This window comes from Rhinoderma darwinii, chromosome 1 (genome assembly GCF_050947455.1).
Source record: "Rhinoderma darwinii isolate aRhiDar2 chromosome 1, aRhiDar2.hap1, whole genome shotgun sequence".
In the NCBI taxonomy this organism is placed as follows: Eukaryota; Metazoa; Chordata; class Amphibia; order Anura; family Rhinodermatidae; genus Rhinoderma; species Rhinoderma darwinii.
Genome location: NC_134687.1, coordinates 272,295,675 through 272,316,739, shown reverse-complemented (window position 1 = coordinate 272,316,739; position 21,065 = coordinate 272,295,675). Strand labels below are relative to the sequence as shown.

Genomic DNA, 21,065 nt, shown 5'->3' with positions numbered 1-21,065 from the left:
ACGCGGCAAGATAGTGGGTCAAAATTCAGTGCGCGGGTGGGTGCGTGCGGTCGCGGGTGCGCGCGATCGGTCGCGCGGGCGGTGTTTGACGGCCCCCATGATGAGAGGGGGGGCCCGCAGCTCACGACATTCTTTTGGTGAAAAAAACGGGCCCCATTGCAGGGGCCTGTTTTTTTTCTACCAAAGGCAAGTCGTGGCAGTTGCCGGGCCCCCCTTTCAATTAGGTTTGGCCAGGCCCCTCACATCAGTACCCCTAATACCCCCCTGATGGCGGCCCTGGGTAGCATGATATAGTGCTGGACGGAGTACCGTTAACAGGCGGTGCCGCGGTAGGGGGGCCCAGAAAATTTAGCTCTATGGGGCCCTGAAATTCCTGATGACCCTGTCTATGACCACGTGACCCTGTCTATGACCACCAAGAGATCAGGTTTTACATGGCTGACACCTTCCAGATTTTATTATATTTGCATACTTGTGATAGGATCACCGAACAATGTCTACCTAGGTTGTTTTTTTTAGAAAAAACAATGGTAATTTAAAAACAAAACAAAAAACCCCGCTGCAGTAGAATCTAATAACTGCTGTTCAAACCCCGACCACAAGATGGCCCTCATTGTCCTTTCATTTAAAACCGGTCTTGAATTCAGATTTTTTTTTTAAACTATAGCTTTAAATTTACATATAACAGCTACGGCACAGGCAGCCTTGCTCAGAAACGGTTTGGTACGACCTCGCCACGTTTTATTATTATACGCAACTTATTCCGGTTTCTTACAAGCGCCATCTTGTGAGGTTATAAGTAGACCTCTCTATACGATAGTCAGCTGGTGATCATGTACCACGTGGCTTTGCGGTGTCACGTGACTCTGACGTCAGGGCTTCCTTGCTGAGAAGAAGAACCAGCCGCTGAATATTATTGCCGTCAGGGAAGTGGAGGTCTTGACGTGACTGTATTGAGCGGAAGGCCTGTTGGTTACCAGAACGGTGAGATGTCGGAGTACGAGAGCGCCCAGAAAGGGGCCCTGCGGCTCAAAGGGATCGGTGATATCAGTGAAGGGAAAAGGTCAGTGAAGGGTTATGTTGTAGGGGATGGCAAAACTCGCTCTCTAATATATAGATTTATATTCTACTGTGCTGTTTATTACACAACCAGATCTACTACTATCCACAGACTTCCAGAGGGTTGTGCTTGGATTATTCGAGTACATTCAGCCAATAATCATGAAGGTTAAAGGGGTTTATCAGGGTCTGACAACTGATGACCTATCCACCGGATGGGTCATCAGTACATGATCGGGGGGGGGGGTGTTTGGGGGTCCCACACAGATCATCTATTCCGGTGCCTCCGTACACCGGATGTACAAGCCGGAAGCAGTTCTCTCCGGCCACGGAATAGCGGCCGAGCTAGAGTACTGCAGCTCTGCTCCTATTGAAGTGAGTAGGAGAATACCTGCAGTTCTGCAGTACGGCCGCTATGCTATGTGCGGAGCCAACTGCTTCCGGGCTCCGTTCATAGCATTATGCACCACAACGATGTCAGATGGTGGACAGCCCCCTTTAGGCCTCGTGCACACTTCCATCACCGTTTTCACGGCTGTTTTTGGCGGATCAGTGTGCCCGTTTTAGCGGCCGTGTGATTTCCGTGTGCACTCCGTGTTGCCGAGCATGGTACTGTCCAGGGTGCGGAAAGAGCATGGTTGTTCAGCGCTAGTCACTGTACAGGGTGCTGAAAGAGTTAATGGGCTGCACTGATCGGCGGTAACTCTTTCAGCACCCTGGACAGTGACTAGCGCTGAAGAATGACCATGCTCGGCGCTCGCAAAATACAATTTTAATTAAATAAAAAATAAAAAAAATCAGTTCATACTTACCCATAACTCCCTGCATTTTCCTCCTGTCCAGCCTCCTGGGATGACGTTTTATCCCATGTCACCGCTGCAGCCAATCACAGGCTATAGTGGCGGTCACGCAAATCTGGATGACGTCAGAAGGCCGGCCTCCAGGAAAGACGCTTCATCCCACGTGACCGCCTCTGCAGCCAATCACAGGCTGCAGCGGCCACATGGACTGCCGCGTCATACAGAAAGGTCGGACTGGAGGAAGAAGAGGGACTCGTCACCAAGACAACGACCAGGTACGTATGAACTGCTTTTTTATTTATTTTTTATCAGCAGCCTCTTCTCTCTATCAGTGATTGATAGAGACAAGTGGCTGCCGATTAGTGTAATATATCTGTATTGTACTTCTGCCCGCCAGGCCGTTGCTAGGCAACGGCTCCGTCACACACAGTTTTTCTGATGGCCCCATTGATTTGCATGGGTCTCATGGTCACGGAATCTCGGACCAAAGTAGGACATGCGCTACTTTTATCGGAACGGAGCAACGGGACCGTCAAAAAAAACGGAAGTGTGCATGGCCCCATTGAAATGAATGGGTCAGGGTGCTAGCCGTCAGAAAAACGGCTAGCACCCTGAAGAAAAAGACTGAAGTATGCACTAGGCCTAAAATGGGGTTTTCCTATGAAGGACATTTATGACATATCCACAGGATATGTCAGATAGATGCGGGTCCCACCTCTGGGACCCGCACCTATTTCCCCCTAAACCCCATTTAGCCGCTGTGTGATGTGGCTGAATGAGGTGTTTTCTGACCATGAAAACAACGTAAACAACGTAACTCACTGAGCTACGCTAATTTCGTAACTAATAGTAGTGAAAGGCAGTTACAGAAGCAGCGTAGCTCAGAAAGTTAGGCTGTTTACGTAACTCACGACTATATAACGGTTTTTCATGGTCGGAATTTACCTCATTCAGCCACAACAGTGCAGCTGAACAGGGATTAGGGGGCCTCGTTCTGGAGATAGGTGCGGGTCCCAGAGCTGGGACCCACTTCTATCTGACAGTTATGGCATATCCTGAGGATGTCATAAATGTCTCTAGTGGGAAAACCCCTTTAAGTTCGGTTCTAACCAATGAGGAACAGCGGAATTGATCCGAAAAATTATCGGCCATGCTGGCTTATTTTGCTTTGTTGGAAGAATAGCATTGTTAACCCACTTTAGCCACTTTTGACCTTCCTGACAGAGCCTCATTTTAGAAATCTGACGTTTCAGTTTATGTGGTCACAACTTCGGAATGCTTTCACCTATCCAAGCGATTCTGAGATTGTTTTCTCGTGACACATTGGGCTTTATGTTCCTGGTAAAATTTGCTCGATACATTCAGTATTTAATTGTGGAAAAACCCCCAAATTTAGTGAAAAATTGCAAATATTAGCATTTTTCTAAATGTAAACGTATCTGCTTGTAAGACGGGCAGTTCTAACAAACAAAATTGTTGCTAATTAACATCCCCCATATGTCTACTTTAGATCAGCATCTTTTTTTCAACCTCCTATTTTTCTAGGACGTTACGAGGCTTAGGCCTCATGCACACTTCCATCACCGTTTTTCACGGATCCGTGTGTCCGTGATTGGAACAGTGTGCTTCCCGTGTATACTCCGTGTACACTTCCGTGTTTCAGTTTCCGAGAGGAAACTGAAAAACGTTCACACTATGTACACGATATTGTGAGTGCCGCACATGCTATTCCCTGTCCAGCGGTACTCACTGTCCAGGAAGCTGAAAGTGTTACTGCCGATCAGTGCAGCCCTTTAACTCTTTCAGCACCCTGGACAGAGACTACCACTGGACAGGGAATACCATGCGCACTGCTCACAGTATAGATTAATGGTTCATTAAAAAAAAACCTGCAACAAAAATAGTCACTACTTACCCAGAACTCCCTGCTTCTTCCACAAGTCCGGCCTCCTGAGATGACGTTTCAGGCCATGTGACCGCTGCAGCCAATCACAGGCTTCAGCGGTCATATGGACTGCTGCGTCATCCAGGGCGGTCGGACTGGATGTCAGAGGAGGGACGCGTCGCCAAGACAACGGCCGGGGTATGTATGAACTTATTTTTCTTAATATCGCTTCGTTCCAGCACTGATCAGCAGCCTATTCTCTCTATCAGTGCTGACAGAGAGAAGGGGCTGCCGATTAGTGCAGTATCTGTCTGTATGTGTACCTCTGCCCGCCCGGCCGTTGTTAGGCAACGTCTCCGTCACACACGGATGCCTTCAGTGTGCCTTCAGTTTTTTTGACGGCCCTGTTGACTTGCATGGGCCTCACGGTCACGGAATCTCGGACCAAAGTAGGACATGCTCTACTTTTGTCGGAACGGAGCAACGGGACCGTCAAAAAAACTGAAGTGTTCATGGCCCCATTGAAATGAATGGGTCAGGGTGCTAGCCGTCAGAAAAACGGCTAGCACCCTGAAGAAAAAGACTGAAGTGGGCATGGGCCTTAGAAGTTTAGCAGCAATTTCTCACATTTTCAAGAAAATTTCAAGTCTTTTAGCGCCTTATATATTAGAAACCCCCAATAAGTCACCCCATTTAAAAAATTTCACCCCTCAAAGTATATAAAACAGCATTTAGAAAGTTTCTTAACCCTTTATACGTTTAACAGGAATTAAAGGGGTTGTCCAGGAAAAAAAAAAAAATCTAAAAAATGTCCCCCAGCCTTGATTTGCCTTCCCTAATACCCCCTATTAAACTTCTAACCAGTTTCTGTTTGATTTCCATCGTCACTGCTGTTTTTTCTGTTTGTTTACATCCCTTGCTGTTTGTTTACATCCTTTACTGGCTGTTTCCTGTCTTGTAACCCACTATACCCATGATGCCCGGCTGCATCTGAGGAGACAGTTGCATCCTCCCCCTTCCTCCAAAGCACCTCAGCTATTTGCATACTGCCATGCCCCTCTATGGTCACATGGGCCTTCCCTGCTCTAATTCCAGATTACAGGCAGACGCTCCCTCCCTGCACACTGTCTGAGGCCGGATTACACCAGCGTGTGCCTTTTGCTTGCGCAAAAAACACATCGTTTTGTGCGCGCAAAAGGTACATAACAGCTCCGTGTGTCAGCCGCGTATGATGCGTGGCTGTGATTTTCGCGCAGCTGCCATCATTATGACACTGTTTATATGTTTGTAAACAGAAAAGCACGTGGTGCTTTTCTGTTTTCATTCATACTTTTTACTGCTGTTGCGCGAATCACGCGCGTACCACGGAAGTGTTTCCGTGTGCTGCGATTGATTTTCACGCACCCATTGACTTCAATGGGTGCGTGATGCGCGAACACACAAATATCGGACATGTCGTGAGTTTTACGCAGCGGACACACGCTGCATGAAACTCACTGACAGTCTGCACGGCCCCATAGACTAATATAGGTCCGTGCGAGGCGCGTGAAAATCACACGCGTTGCACGGACGTATTACACGTTCGTCTGAATAAGCCCTAACACAGTAATAATCATCATTATCCTTTGTGCCTCCATCTATCCCTGATCTAAGTACAGGCAGCCATCTCCCTCCCCCGCCCCTTCCACAGCCTGATAAATGTCAGGGTATGTTCACAGGCAAAGACATCTCAAAATACGGAGCCGTTTTCAAGAGAAAACAGCTCCTGATTTTCAGAAGTTTTTTGTGCAAATCGCGATTTTCGCTGCGTTTTTTACGCCTGCTTTTGGAGCTTTTTTCACTACAGTCTATGGAAAACGGCTCCAAAAACGTCTCAAGAGGTTTCCTGCACTTCCTTTTCGCGGTCGTTTTTTTATGTGTAAAAAACACATCAAAAAACGCTCCCTCGGAACAGAACGCCGTTTTCCCATTGAAATCAATGGGCAGATGTTTGGAGGCGTTCTGCTTTGGATTTTTCGGTCGTTTTTCGGGAGTTTACGGCCCGAAAAACGGACGAAAATAGGCCGTGTGAACATGCCCTAAGTTTGCCCACTCCACCTAAGTCAGACATCTTGGTACACACAATCCAGTCAGCACATTTACCTCACCTGCTGCTGGATCTGTTCCAATAGATCCTGTATTAGGCCCTGTTTACTTTATTTTTAATGTTCTAGCATCTATCTATATGCCAGTACATTAGCCTGGGTATGGACAGTACACAGGCAGTTGTTAGGACATACCTAAGTATGCCCTAACAGGAAATATGGTAAGACAGCCCTGGGGTCCTTTCATGGACCCTGGGCTGTCTGCCCATATATGGGATGTCCCTCAATCACGTCACAGGGATTCCTGTGACGCGATCCAAGGGGCATCCCCCCTTCTCACTTTCCCCTGAATGCTGCAGTTGGCTTTGATCGCAGCATTAGGGGAATAATGGCGGAGATAAGAAGAGGTTTCTCTGATCTCCGCCGTTAGAGCGGAGCTGCGGCTGTGTAATATAGCCACTGCCCCGCTCTTGACATTAAGTGCGTGCGGTCCGCATAAAGTGCATGCGGCTGGCGCTGCACTAATGAGCGGCGGCACAGACACTGAGGACAGAATATGAGGGTGTTTTGCAGCGCGCCCACCATGTTCTGTCTTCATTGCTGGCGATCATGAGTGTAGCGCTGGCAGCATCACACCATCCTGACGGCGCGCACTTGTCAGGAGCAGGGAAATGGCTGCATTACACAGCTTCAGCCCCGCCCTCATACATTCATGTGTTACAATACTTAGCTGTGCGGCTGCGCAGCTAAGTATCGAAATACATGAAATAACGGTATCGAATCGTTTGGGGATGCACAGTATTGAAACAGTCTCGACGTTTCGATGCATTGTGCATCCCTAATTGTGATAGGTATATATTGTAGGTATAGGTGGTACACAGGACCTATACTTTGTCTATTTGGAGCAGGTTTTTTGTAGGTATTAATAGAAACCTAGTATTAGGCCATGCTTCACGTGCTGTCTAACAGAATCTGCAGCGATTCCACCAGTAGTGTGTGTGTGTGTGTGTGTGTGTGTGTGTGTGTGTGTGTGTGTGTGTGTGTGTGTGTGTGTGTGTGTGTGTGTGTGTGTGTGTGTGTGTGTGTGTGTGTGTGTGTGTGTGTGTGTGTGTGTGTGTGTGTGTGTGTGTGTGTGTGTGTGTGTGTGTGTGTGTGTGTGTCATCTAATAATGTATATAATTCTAAATATAATATATAATTTGTGGTTATACATGGGGATTTATTTTGTTCTCGCCCTTAGCCATCTTATAATTTATAATCTGCTATTTTATGTTTCAGAAAGAAAAAGAAAGCTAAAGATAAAAGTAAGATGATGCAACAGATTATGACCAGCAAGAAAAATGAAGAGGAAAAAAAGAAACCCGCTTTAGATAAAAGAACACCAGCACAAATTGCATTTGAAAAGATGCAAGAGAAAAGAGTAAGTAAAACAAAATGTGTTAAATGGTGTCAAGGGTATTAGAATTTTGTAACTTCTATTTGTGCTATATAGCCGCATCAAGTGGAGGAAGCTAGAATCAATACATTCCACAATTAAAGGGGTATTCCCATGTCAGACATTCATGGCATATCCGTAGGATATGTCATGTAGGTGAAAGTCCCACCTATCTCGAGGTCCGGTTTTCCCCGACCTTTTTCCTCGCCCGCTGAGATGGCTGCTGTATCCAGACTGGGAATTGGTGCAGAGGTGGTCGGGGTTCTGGAAATAGCCACGCTCGCTGAGCTACGCACTTTCCATAACTCCCATAGAAGTGAATGGGAGTTCCGGAAAGAGCATAGCACAGCGAACTACACTGTTTCCGGAATTTTCTACTCTTGGATGTAGGGATGCACGGTGCATCGAAACTTCGATACTGTTTCGATACTGTGCATCCCTAAACGGTTCGATACCGCTATTTCCTGTATTTCGATACTGAGCTGCGCAGCCGCACAGCTCAGTATAGTAATACATGAATGTATGGGAGCGCGGCTGCGGCTGTGTGATAGTCACTGCCCCGCTCCTGAGTCATGATAAGTTCGCGCAAAAAAAGTACCCCCGTATTATGCTCGTGTCAAATCGTTCTGAGCATACGATTATGCTGTGACTAAAGTCAATTTAGTTTGGGATAAAATCGTAACCATGTTTTACTTTTTAATTTAGCAAATGGAAAGAATTTTAAAGAAGGCTTCAAAGACACACAAACAGAGAGTTGAGGTAAGTAACATGTTAATTCAACTGAATATATATTTATGCATTAGTGGGTGCATGTGTCTTACTCTGTTTAATTAGTTTAACTGGTTCCCGACCGCTGGCTGTATTTTTACGGCCAGCGGTCAAGGTCCTTAAAACCCGAGCCATAGACTTTTTACGGCTCGGTTTTTAACTTGCTGCCCGAGCGATCGGGCAGCTGAATGTCGGGTCTCCGGCTGTCAGTGACTGCCGGGGACCCTGAGGAGAGGATAGAAGCAGCTTTCACAGCTTCTGTCTTTTCTGATGACTTGTACACAGGGCTCAATGAACGCTGTGTATAGGAATAGAGACTGTGACCGTGCCGCTGTCTCTATTCCTCCAGGTGTTCATGTGACTGGTCACATGATCGCCGGGTGCTGTTAGTGGCAGACTACTGCTGGGTCTTACTAGACCCAGCACAGCCCTATTAGTGACCATAGTCCCTATGAGAAGGCTGATTTTCCCCAGTGGAAAAGCATGGTGTAAAAGAAAGAAAAAAAATATATAAAGTTCCCCAAAGGCCTTTTTTGACCTTTGAGGGACAGACCATAGTAATAAAAAATAAAAGTGCAAAAAAAAATTAATAACAAATACACATAAAATACCCACCCCCAAAAAAACTTCCCCCCCCCCCCCCGCCAATCATTGTTGTAACGCTAGCGTTGACCCAATTACCCTAATATAGACCTATAATATATTAAAATTTACGGTAGACAATGACTATCACAAATAAAAGCTCTATTTTAGGGTAAAACTGTTATTACCAAAAAAAATTGCTGAACGTAAAAAAGCGTATTTTTTTTTTACTATTGTTTTCAAACTTTAGGAATAAAAATTCTAAAATAGCAAAAAGGATGTGTATAAAACGATAAAAAAAGAAACCTGCATTTCTGCATTGTCTACGGAAAAAACGTGGCAAAAATCACTAAACCTAGTAATGAATGATAAAAGTAAACCGGAGATAAACTTGCTTACTTACCATTTTCTGCATACAGTCTTGTCGAAATCCTGCAGAGAACATTGTTTATTTCTAGTTGATCTTTCCCATTTTCGGATGGTGGTGTTTTTTGTTTTATAATTTTTCTATGTTTAGTGTCTTTTTTTTTTTTTTTTTTTTTTCTTTTAACTGGTTGCCGACACAGGACGAGAATTCTTGCCCTATGTAACAGCCGTTTCCGCTCAGGATCGGAGCAACGGCTGTGATACACAGACACGGCCCCGCTGTAACGGCGGAGAGAAGAGAAATCTCTCTGCCGTTAACCCCATGATAAAAGCTGATCGCGACGTTCAAGGAGGGGGGACTGCCCTTTGATCGCGCAACAGAAAATCCCAGTGACGCGATCAAAGCCCACAACTTGTATGGCCAGACAGCCCAGCGTCCATTGAAGTACCCCAGGGCTGTCTGAACGTATTTCCTGTTAGGGCATACTGAGGTATGCCCTAACAACTGCCTGTGTGCAAACGGTACACAGGCCAATGTACTGCCAGTATATTACAGTTAAAAAATCAACATGAAAAAAAGTAAAATGAATGTAAAAAATTTTTTTATGTTAAATAAATTTAAAAAAAGTGAAAAAAATACACATTTTTTACAATAAAACTTTTTAAAATAAAAAGTTTCAAACCTTAAATAATATAGACCTATTTGGTATCGCAACGACCGTAACAACCTAAACAATTAACATATAACATTATTTATGATCGGTATATGGTGTAAAAAAAATAAAATATTAAAACTGCAGTTGCGTTTTTTTTGTTTTTTTTCTACACTTTCGCCAAAATAAAAATGTATATAAATTAAACGATTAATGTATTTGTACCATAAAATGGTACCTACATAAAGTACAACTCGTCCCGCAAAAAACAGTCTCCTACAACTACGTCGTATTAAAAAAGTTATGAGCGTCGGGATGCAAATGGGGAAAAATAAACAAATTGTTCTGTCCTCAAGGCCAAAATTGGCTGTGTCCTTAAGGGGTTAAAGGGGTTGTATGAGATTAGAAAAACTTGGATGTCCTTTTCCAGGAACCGCACTACTCTTGTCCTTGAGCTCAGCCCTGTTTAAGTATATGGGGCTGAGGTGCAATTTTCGACACAGCCCAGACGATAGTGGTGCTATTCCTGGAAGAAAGCAGTCGTATTTTTCCCAATCTTCTACAACCCCTTTAATGAATAAAAGCACTTGGCAGCCCAGTAACTACTATTCCAGTCTAAAAAACACTATCTTGGACTTCTCTGCATGTTTCCCAGGCGAGCAATTGGCAGCATGTTCAGAACCATGTTTCTGTGAATAACTCCTGAACCGTAAGTCCTAGACGCTCGCTCTTGGCTGCATTCGATTCAGCTCGTGGCAGCCAGTCTAAAAAACACTATCTTGGACTTCTCTGCTTGTTTCCCAGGCGAGCAATTGGCAGCATTTTCAGAACCATGTTTCTGTGAATAACTCCTGAACCGTAAGTCCTAGACGCTCGCTCTTGGCTGCATTCGATTCAGCTCGTGGCAGCCAGTCTAAAAAACACTATCTTGGACTTCTCTGCATGTTTCCCAGGCGAGCAATTGTCAGCATGTTCAGAACCATGTTTCTGTGAATAACTCCTGAACCGTAAGTCCTAGACGCTCGCTCTTGGCTGCATTCGATTCAGCTCGTGGCAGCCAGTCTAAAAAACACTATCTTGGACTTCTCTGCATGTTTCCCAGGCGAGCAATTGGCAGCATGTTCAGAACCATGTTTCTGTGAATAACTCCTGAACCGTAAGTCCTAGACGCTCGCTCTTGGCTGCATTCGATTCAGCTCGTGGCAGCCAGTCTAAAAAACACTATCTTGGACTTCTCTGCATGTTTCCCAGGCGAGCAATTGGCAGCATGTTCAGAACCATGTTTCTGTGAATAACTCCTGAACCGTAAGTCCTAGACGCTCGCTCTTGGCTGCATTCGATTCAGCTCGTGGCAGCCAGTCTAAAAAACACTATCTTGGACTTCTCTGCATGTTTCCCAGGCGAGCAATTGGCAGCATGTTCAGAACCATGTTTCTGTGAATAACTCCTGAACCGTAAGTCCTAGACGCTCGCTCTTGGCTGCATTCGATTCAGCTCGTGGCAGCCAGTCTAAAAAACACTATCTTGGACTTCTCTGCATGTTTCCCAGGCGAGCAATTGGCAGCATGTTCAGAACCATGTTTCTGTGAATAACTCCTGAACCGTAAGTCCTAGACGCTCGCTCTTGGCTGCATTCGATTCAGCTCGTGGCAGCCAGTCTAAAAACACTATCTTGGACTTCTCTGCATGTTCCTAAGGCAAATGTTTCTAAAGCTAATTCTTGAACCGTAAGTCCTAGACGCTCGATCTTGGCGGCATTCGTCTCAGCGCCAGGCAATTAGTATAGGAGCACTGTGTTTGACTTCTCTGGATGTTTCCCAGGCGAGTTATTGACAAGTAAATCCTAGACGCTCGATCTTGGTTATTTTCGCTTTCGCGGCTGGCAGTAAAAGAACCATGTTTCTGTGAATAACTCCTGAACCGTAAGTCCTAGACGCTCGCTCTTGGCTGCATTCGATTCAGCTCGTGGCAGCCAGTCTAAAAAACACTATCTTGGACTTCTCTGCATGTTTCCCAGGCGAGCAATTGGCAGCATGTTCAGAACCATGTTTCTGTGAATAACTCCTGAACCGTAAGTCCTAGACGCTCGCTCTTGGCTGCATTCGATTCAGCTCGTGGCAGCCAGGTCTAAAAAACACTATCTTGGACTTCTCTGCATGTTTCCCAGGCGAGCAATTGGCAGCATGTTCAGAACCATGTTTCTGTGAATAACTCCTGAACCGTAAGTCCTAGACGCTCGCTCTTGGCTGCATTCGATTCAGCTCGTGGCAGCCAGTCTAAAAAACACTATCTTGGACTTCTCTGCATGTTCCTAAGGCAAATGTTTCTAAAGCTAATTCTTGAACCGTAAGTCCTAGACGCTCGATCTTGGCGGCATTCGTCTCAGCGCCACGCAATTAGTATAGGAGCACTGTGTTTGACTTCTCTGGATGTTTCCCAGGCGAGTTATTGACAAGTAAATCCTAGACGCTCGATCTTGGTTATATTCGCTTTCGCGGCTGGCAGTAAAAGAACCATGTTTCTGTGAATAACTCCTGAACCGTAAGTCCTAGACGCTCGCTCTTGGCTGCATTCGATTCAGCTCGTGGCAGCCAGTCTAAAAAACACTATCTTGGACTTCTCTGCTTGTTTCCCAGGCGAGCAATTGGCAGCATTTTCAGAACCATGTTTCTGTGAATAACTCCTGAACCGTAAGTCCTAGACGCTCGCTCTTGGCTGCATTCGATTCAGCTCGTGGCAGCCAGTCTAAAAAACACTATCTTGGACTTCTCTGCATGTTTCCCAGGCGAGCAATTGTCAGCATGTTCAGAACCATGTTTCTGTGAATAACTCCTGAACCGTAAGTCCTAGACGCTCGCTCTTGGCTGCATTCGATTCAGCTCGTGGCAGCCAGTCTAAAAAACACTATATTGGACTTCTCTGCATGTTTCCCAGGCGAGCAATTGGCAGCATGTTCAGAACCATGTTTCTGTGAATAACTCCTGAACCGTAAGTCCTAGACGCTCGCTCTTGGCTGCATTCGATTCAGCTCGTGGCAGCCAGTCTAAAAAACACTATCTTGGACTTCTCTGCATGTTTCCCAGGCGAGAAATTGGCAGCATGTTCAGAACCATGTTTCTGTGAATAACTCCTGAACCGTAAGTCCTAGACGCTCGCTCTTGGCTGCATTCGATTCAGCTCGTGGCAGCCAGTCTAAAAAACACTATCTTGGACTTCTCTGCATGTTTCCCAGGCGAGCAATTGGCAGCATGTTCAGAACCATGTTTCTGTGAATAACTCCTGAACCGTAAGTCCTAGACGCTCGCTCTTGGCTGCATTCGATTCAGCTCGTGGCAGCCAGTCTAAAAAACACTATCTTGGACTTCTCTGCATGTTTCCCAGGCGAGAAATTGGCAGCATGTTCAAAACCATGTTTCTGTGAATAACTCCTGAACCGTAAGTCCTAGACGCTCGATCTTGGCGGCATTCGTCTCAGCGCCTGGCAATTAGTATAGGAGCACTGTGTTTGACTTCTCTGGATGTTTCCCAGGCGAGTTATTGACAAGTAAATCCTAGACGCTCGATCTTGGTTATTTTCGCTTTCGCGGCTGGCAGTAAAAGAACCATGTTTCTGTGAATAACTCCTGAACCGTAAGTCCTAGACGCTCGCTCTTGGCTGCATTCGATTCAGCTCGTGGCAGCCAGTCTAAAAAACACTATCTTGGACTTCTCTGCATGTTTCCCAGGCGAGAAATTGGCAGCATGTTTCAGAACCATGTTTCTGTGAATAACTCCTGAACCGTAAGTCCTAGACGCTCGATCTTGGCGGCATTCGTCTCAGCGCCTGGCAATTAGTATAGGAGCACTGTGTTTGACTTCTCTGGATGTTTCCCAGGCGAGTTATTGACAAGTAAATCCTAGACGCTCGATCTTGGTTATTTTCGCTTTCGCGGCTGGCAGTAAAAGAACCATGTTTCTGTGAATAACTCCTGAACCGTAAGTCCTAGACGCTCGCTCTTGGCTGCATTCGATTCAGCTCGTGGCAGCCAGTCTAAAAAACACTATCTTGGACTTCTCTGCATGTTTCCCAGGCGAGCAATTGGCAGCATGTTCAGAACCATGTTTCTGTGAATAACTCCTGAACCGTAAGTCCTAGACGCTCGCTCTTGGCTGCATTCGATTCAGCTCGTGGCAGCCAGTCTAAAAAACACTATCTTGGACTTCTCTGCATGTTTCCCAGACGAGCAATTGGCAGCATGTTCAGAACCATGTTTCTGTGAATAACTCCTGAACCGTAAGTCCTAGACGCTCGCTCTTGGCTGCATTCGATTCAGCTCGTGGCAGCCAGTCTAAAAAACACTATCTTGGACTTCTCTGCATGTTTCCCAGGCGAGCAATTGGCAGCATGTTCAGAACCATGTTTCTGTGAATAACTCCTGAACCGTAAGTCCTAGACGCTCGCTCTTGGCTGCATTCGATTCAGCTCGTGGCAGCCAGTCTAAAAAACACTATCTTGGACTTCTCTGCATGTTTCCCAGGCGAGCAATTGGCAGCATGTTCAGAACCATGTTTCTGTGAATAACTCCTGAACCGTAAGTCCTAGACGCTCGCTCTTGGCTGCATTCGATTCAGCTCGTGGCAGCCAGTCTAAAAAACACTATCTTGGACTTCTCTGCATGTTTCCCAGGCGAGCAATTGGCAGCATGTTCAGAACCATGTTTCTGTGAATAACTCCTGAACCGTAAGTCCTAGACGCTCGCTCTTGGCTGCATTCGATTCAGCTCGTGGCAGCCAGTCTAAAAAACACTATCTTGGACTTCTCTGCATGTTCCTAAGGCAAATGTTTCTAAAGCTAATTCTTGAACCGTAAGTCCTAGACGCTCGATCTTGGCGGCATTCGTCTCAGCGCCAGGCAATTAGTATAGGAGCACTGTGTTTGACTTCTCTGGATGTTTCCCAGGCGAGTTATTGACAAGTAAATCCTAGACGCTCGATCTTGGTTATTTTCGCTTTCGCGGCTGGCAGTAAAAGAACCATGTTTCTGTGAATAACTCCTGAACCGTAAGTCCTAGACGCTCGCTCTTGGCTGCATTCGATTCAGCTCGTGGCAGCCAGTCTAAAAAACACTATCTTGGACTTCTCTGCATGTTTCCCAGGCGAGCAATTGGCAGCATGTTCAGAACCATGTTTCTGTGAATAACTCCTGAACCGTAAGTCCTAGACGCTCGCTCTTGGCTGCATTCGATTCAGCTCGTGGCAGCCAGTCTAAAAAACACTATCTTGGACTTCTCTGCATGTTTCCCAGGCGAGCAATTGGCAGCATGTTCAGAACCATGTTTCTGTGAATAACTCCTGAACCGTAAGTCCTAGACGCTCGCTCTTGGCTGCATTCGATTCAGCTCGTGGCAGCCAGTCTAAAAAACACTATCTTGGACTTCTCTGCATGTTTCCCAGGCGAGCAATTGGCAGCATGTTCAGAACCATGTTTCTGTGAATAACTCCTGAACCGTAAGTCCTAGACGCTCGCTCTTGGCTGCATTCGATTCAGCTCGTGGCAGCCAGTCTAAAAAACACTATCTTGGACTTCTCTGCATGTTCCTAAGGCAAATGTTTCTAAAGCTAATTCTTGAACCGTAAGTCCTAGACGCTCGATCTTGGCGGCATTCGTCCTCAGCGCCAGGCAATTAGTATAGGAGCACTGTGTTTGACTTCTCTGGATGTTTCCCAGGCGAGTTATTGACAAGTAAATCCTAGACGCTCGATCTTGGTTATTTTCGCTTTCGCGGCTGGCAGTAAAAGAACCATGTTTCTGTGAATAACTCCTGAACCGTAAGTCCTAGACGCTCGCTCTTGGCTGCATTCGATTCAGCTCGTGGCAGCCAGTCTAAAAAACACTATCTTGGACTTCTCTGCTTGTTTCCCAGGCGAGCAATTGGCAGCATTTTCAGAACCATGTTTCTGTGAATAACTCCTGAACCGTAAGTCCTAGACGCTCGCTCTTGGCTGCATTCGATTCAGCTCGTGGCAGCCAGTCTAAAAAACACTATCTTGGACTTCTCTGCATGTTTCCCAGGCGAGCAATTGTCAGCATGTTCAGAACCATGTTTCTGTGAATAACTCCTGAACCGTAAGTCCTAGACGCTCGCTCTTGGCTGCATTCGATTCAGCTCGTGGCAGCCAGTCTAAAAAACACTATCTTGGACTTCTCTGCATGTTTCCCAGGCGAGCAATTGGCAGCATGTTCAGAACCATGTTTCTGTGAATAACTCCTGAACCGTAAGTCCTAGACGCTCGCTCTTGGCTGCATTCGATTCAGCTCGTGGCAGCCAGTCTAAAAAACACTATCTTGGACTTCTCTGCATGTTTCCCAGGCGAGCAATTGGCAGCATGTTCAGAACCATGTTTCTGTGAATAACTCCTGAACCGTAAGTCCTAGACGCTCGCTCTTGGCTGCATTCGATTCAGCTCGTGGCAGCCAGTCTAAAAACACTATCTTGGACTTCTCTGCATGTTCCTAAGGCAAATGTTTCTAAAGCTAATTCTTGAACCGTAAGTCCTAGACGCTCGATCTTGGCGGCATTCGTCTCAGCGCCAGGCAATTAGTATAGGAGCACTGTGTTTGACTTCTCTGGATGTTTCCCAGGCGAGTTATTGACAAGTAAATCCTAGACGCTCGATCTTGGTTATTTTCGCTTTCGCGGCTGGCAGTAAAAGAACCATGTTTCTGTGAATAACTCCTGAACCGTAAGTCCTAGACGCTCGCTCTTGGCTGCATTCGATTCAGCTCGTGGCAGCCAGTCTAAAAAACACTATCTTGGACTTCTCTGCATGTTTCCCAGGCGAGCAATTGTCAGCATGTTCAGAACCATGTTTCTGTGAATAACTCCTGAACCGTAAGTCCTAGACGCTCGCTCTTGGCTGCATTCGATTCAGCTCGTGGCAGCCAGTCTAAAAAACACTATCTTGGACTTCTCTGCATGTTTCCCAGGCGAGCAATTGGCAGCATGTTCAGAACCATGTTTCTGTGAATAACTCCTGAACCGTAAGTCCTAGACGCTCGCTCTTGGCTGCATTCGATTCAGCTCGTGGCAGCCAGTCTAAAAAACACTATCTTGGACTTCTCTGCATGTTTCCCAGGCGAGCAATTGGCAGCATGTTCAGAACCATGTTTCTGTGAATAACTCCTGAACCGTAAGTCCTAGACGCTCGCTCTTGGCTGCATTCGATTCAGCTCGTGGCAGCCAGTCTAAAAACACTATCTTGGACTTCTCTGCATGTTTCCCAGGCGAGCAATTGGCAGCATGTTCAGAACCATGTTTCTGTGAATAACTCCTGAACCGTAAGTCCTAGACGCTCGCTCTTGGCTGCATTCGATTCAGCTCGTGGCAGCCAGTCTAAAAAACACTATCTTGGACTTCTCTGCATGTTCCTAAGGCAAATGTTTCTAAAGCTAATTCTTGAACCGTAAGTCCTAGACGCTCGATCTTGGCGGCATTCGTCTCAGCGCCAGGCAATTAGTATAGGAGCACTGTGTTTGACTTCTCTGGATGTTTCCCAGGCGAGTTATTGACAAGTAAATCCTAGACGCTCGATCTTGGTTATTTTCGCTTTCGCGGCTGGCAGTAAAAGAACCATGTTTCTGTGAATAACTCCTGAACCGTAAGTCCTAGACGCTCGCTCTTGGCTGCATTCGATTCAGCTCGTGGCAGCCAGTCTAAAAACACTATCTTGGACTTCTCTGCATGTTTCCCAGGCGAGCAATTGGCAGCATGTTCAGAACCATGTTTCTGTGAATAACTCCTGAACGTAAGTCCTAGACGCTCGCTCTTGGCTGCATTCGATTCAGCTCGTGGCAGCCAGTCTAAAAACACTATCTTGGACTTCTCTGCATGTTCCTAAGGCAAATGTTTCTAAAGCTAATTCTTGAACCGTAAGTCCTAGACGCTCGATCTTGGCGGCATTCGTCTCAGCGCCAGGCAATTAGTATAGGAGCACTGTGTTTGACTTCTCTGGATGTTTCCAGGCGAGTTATTGACAAGTAAATCCTAGACGCTCGATCTTGGTTATTTTCGCTTTCGCGGCTGGCAGTAAAAGAACCATGTTTCTGTGAATAACTCCTGAACCGTAAGTCCTAGACGCTCGCTCTTGGCTGCATTCGATTCAGCTCGTGGCAGCCAGTCTAAAAAACACTATCTTGGACTTCTCTGCTTGTTTCCCAGGCGAGCAATTGGCAGCATGTTCAGAACCATGTTTCTGTGAATAACTCCTGAACCGTAAGTCCTAGACGCTCGCTCTTGGCTGCATTCGATTCAGCTCGTGGCAGCCAGTCTAAAAAACACTATCTTGGACTTCTCTGCATGTTTCCCAGGCGAGCAATTGGCAGCATGTTCAGAACCATGTTTCTGTGAATAACTCCTGAACCGTAAGTCCTAGACGCTCGCTCTTGGCTGCATTCGATTCAGCTCGTGGCAGCCAGTCTAAAAAACACTATCTTGGACTTCTCTGCATGTTTCCCAGGCGAGCAATTGGCAGCATGTTCAGAACCATGTTTCTGTGAATAACTCCTGAACCGTAAGTCCTAGACGCTCGCTCTTGGCTGCATTCGATTCAGCTCGTGGCAGCCAGTCTAAAAAACACTATCTTGGACTTCTCTGCATGTTCCTAAGGCAAATGTTTCTAAAGCTAATTCTTGAACCGTAAGTCCTAGACGCTCGATCTTGGCGGCATTCGTCTCAGCGCCACGCAATTAGTATAGGAGCACTGTGTTTGACTTCTCTGGATGTTTCCCAGGCGAGTTATTGACAAGTAAATCCTAGACGCTCGATCTTGGTTATTTTCGCTTTCGCGGCTGGCAGTAAAAGAACCATGTTTCTGTGAATAACTCCTGAACCGTAAGTCCTAGACGCTCGCTCTTGGCTGCATTCGATTCAGCTCGTGGCAGCCAGTCTAAAAAACACTATCTTGGACTTCTCTGCATGTTTCCCAGGCGAGCAATTGGCAGCATGTTCAGAACCATGTTTCTGTGAATAACTCCTGAACCGTAAGTCCTAGACGCTCGCTCTTGGCTGCATTCGATTCAGCTCGTGGCAGCCAGTCTAAAAAACACTATCTTGGACTTCTCTGCATGTTTCCCAGGCGAGCAATTGGCAGCATGTTCAGAACCATGTTTCTGTGAATAACTCCTGAACCGTAAGTCCTAGACGCTCGCTCTTGGCTGCATTCGATTCAGCTCGTGGCAGCCAGTCTAAAAAACACTATCTTGGACTTCTCTGCATGTTCCTAAGGCAAATGTTTCTAAAGCTAATTCTTGAACCGTAAGTCCTAGACGCTCGATCTTGGCGGCATTCGTCTCAGCGCCACGCAATTAGTATAGGAGCACTGTGTTTGACTTCTCTGGATGTTTCCCAGGCGAGTTATTGACAAGTAAATCCTAGACGCTCGATCTTGGTTATTTTCGCTTTCGCGGCTGGCAGTAAAAGAACCATGTTTCTGTGAATAACTCCTGAACCGTAAGTCCTAGACGCTCGCTCTTGGCTGCATTCGATTCAGCTCGTGGCAGCCAGTCTAAAAAACACTATCTTGGACTTCTCTGCTTGTTTCCCAGGCGAGCAATTGCAGCATTTTCAGAACCATGTTTCTGTGAATAACTCCTGAACCGTAAGTCCTAGACGCTCGCTCTTGGCTGCATTCGATTCAGCTCGTGGCAGCCAGTCTAAAAAACACTATCTTGGACTTCTCTGCATGTTTCCCAGGCGAGCAATTGTCAGCATGTTCAGAACCATGTTTCTGTGAATAACTCCTGAACCGTAAGTCCTAGACGCTCGCTCTTGGCTGCATTCGATTCAGCTCGTGGCAGCCAGTCTAAAAAACACTATCTTGGACTTCTCTGCATGTTTCCCAGGCGAGCAATTGGCAGCATGTTCAGAACCATGTTTCTGTGAATAACTCCTGAACCGTAAGTCCTAGACGCTCGCTCTTGGCTGCATTCGATTCAGCTCGTGGCAGCCAGTCTAAAAACACTATCTTGGACTTCTCTGCATGTTTCCCAGGCGAGAAATTGGCAGCATGTTCAGAACCATGTTTCTGTGAATAACTCCTGAACCGTAAGTCCTAGACGCTCGCTCTTGGCTGCATTCGATTCAGCTCGTGGCAGCCAGTCTAAAAAACACTATCTTGGACTTCTCTGCATGTTTCCCAGGCGAGCAATTGGCAGCATGTTCAGAACCATGTTTCTGTGAATAACTCCTGAACCGTAAGTCCTAGACGCTCGCTCTTGGCTGCATTCGATTCAGCTCGTGGCAGCCAGTCTAAAAAACACTATCTTGGACTTCTCTGCATGTTTCCCAGGCGAGAAATTGGCAGCATGTTCAAAACCATGTTTCTGTGAATAACTCCTGAACCGTAAGTCCTAGACGCTCGATCTTGGCGGCATTCGTCTCAGCGCCTGGCAATTAGTATAGGAGCACTGTGTTTGACTTCTCTGGATGTTTCCCAGGCGAGTTATTGACAAGTAAATCCTAGACGCTCGATCTTGGTTATTTTCGCTTTCGCGGCTGGCAGTAAAAGAACCATGTTTCTGTGAATAACTCCTGAACCGTAAGTCCTAGACGCTCGCTCTTGGCTGCATTCGATTCAGCTCGTGGCAGCCAGTCTAAAAAACACTATCTTGGACTTCTCTGCATGTTTCCCAGGCGAGCAATTGGCAGCATGTTCAGAACCATGTTTCTGTGAATAACTCCTGAACCGTAAGTCCTAGACGCTCGCTCTTGGCTGCATTCGATTCAGCTCGTGGCAGCCAGTCTAAAAAACACTATCTTGGACTTCTCTGCATGTTTCCCAGGCGAGAAATTGGCAGCATGTTCAGAACCATGTTTCTGTGAATAACTCCTGAACCGTAAGTCCTAGACGCTCGCTCTTGGCTGCATTCGATTCAGCTCGTGGCAGCCAGTCTAAAAAACACTATCTTGGACTTCTCTGCATGTTTCCCAGGCGAGCAATTGGCAGCATGTTCAGAACCATGTTTCTGTGAAATAACTCCTGAACCGTAAGTCCTAGACGCTCGCTCTTGGCTGCATTCGATTCAGCTCGTGGCAGCCAGTCTAAAAAACACTATCTTGGACTTCTCTGCATGTTTCCCAGGCGAGAAATTGGCAGCATGTTCAAAACCATGTTTCTGTGAATAACTCCTGAACCGTAAGTCCTAGACGCTCGATCTTGGCGGCATTCGTCTCAGCGCCTGGCAATTAGTATAGGAGCACTGTGTTTGACTTCTCTGGATGTTTCCCAGGCGAGTTATTGACAAGTAAATCCTAGACGCTCGATCTTGGTTATTTTCGCTTTCGCGGCTGGCAGTAAAAGAACCATGTTTCTGTGAATAACTCTGAACCGTAAGTCCTAGACGCTCGCTCTTGGCTGCAATTCGATTCAGCTCGTGGCAGCCAGTCTAAAAAACAC

General features: G+C 46.3%; 1 protein-coding gene across 1 annotated transcript in view; it reads left to right on the top strand.

The window, feature by feature from the left end:
• Positions 1-745: 745 nt before the first annotated feature.
• Positions 746-21,065, top strand: part of FAM32A (family with sequence similarity 32 member A) — a 23,758-nt gene continuing 3,438 nt past the window's right edge. The window contains exons 1-3 of the mRNA XM_075850501.1: positions 746-1,063; positions 7,107-7,248; positions 7,969-8,022. Of these exons, the coding sequence (XP_075706616.1) occupies positions 990-1,063; positions 7,107-7,248; positions 7,969-8,022 (270 nt within the window). The 5' untranslated portion in view covers positions 746-989. The remainder of the gene's footprint in view (positions 1,064-7,106; positions 7,249-7,968; positions 8,023-21,065) is intronic.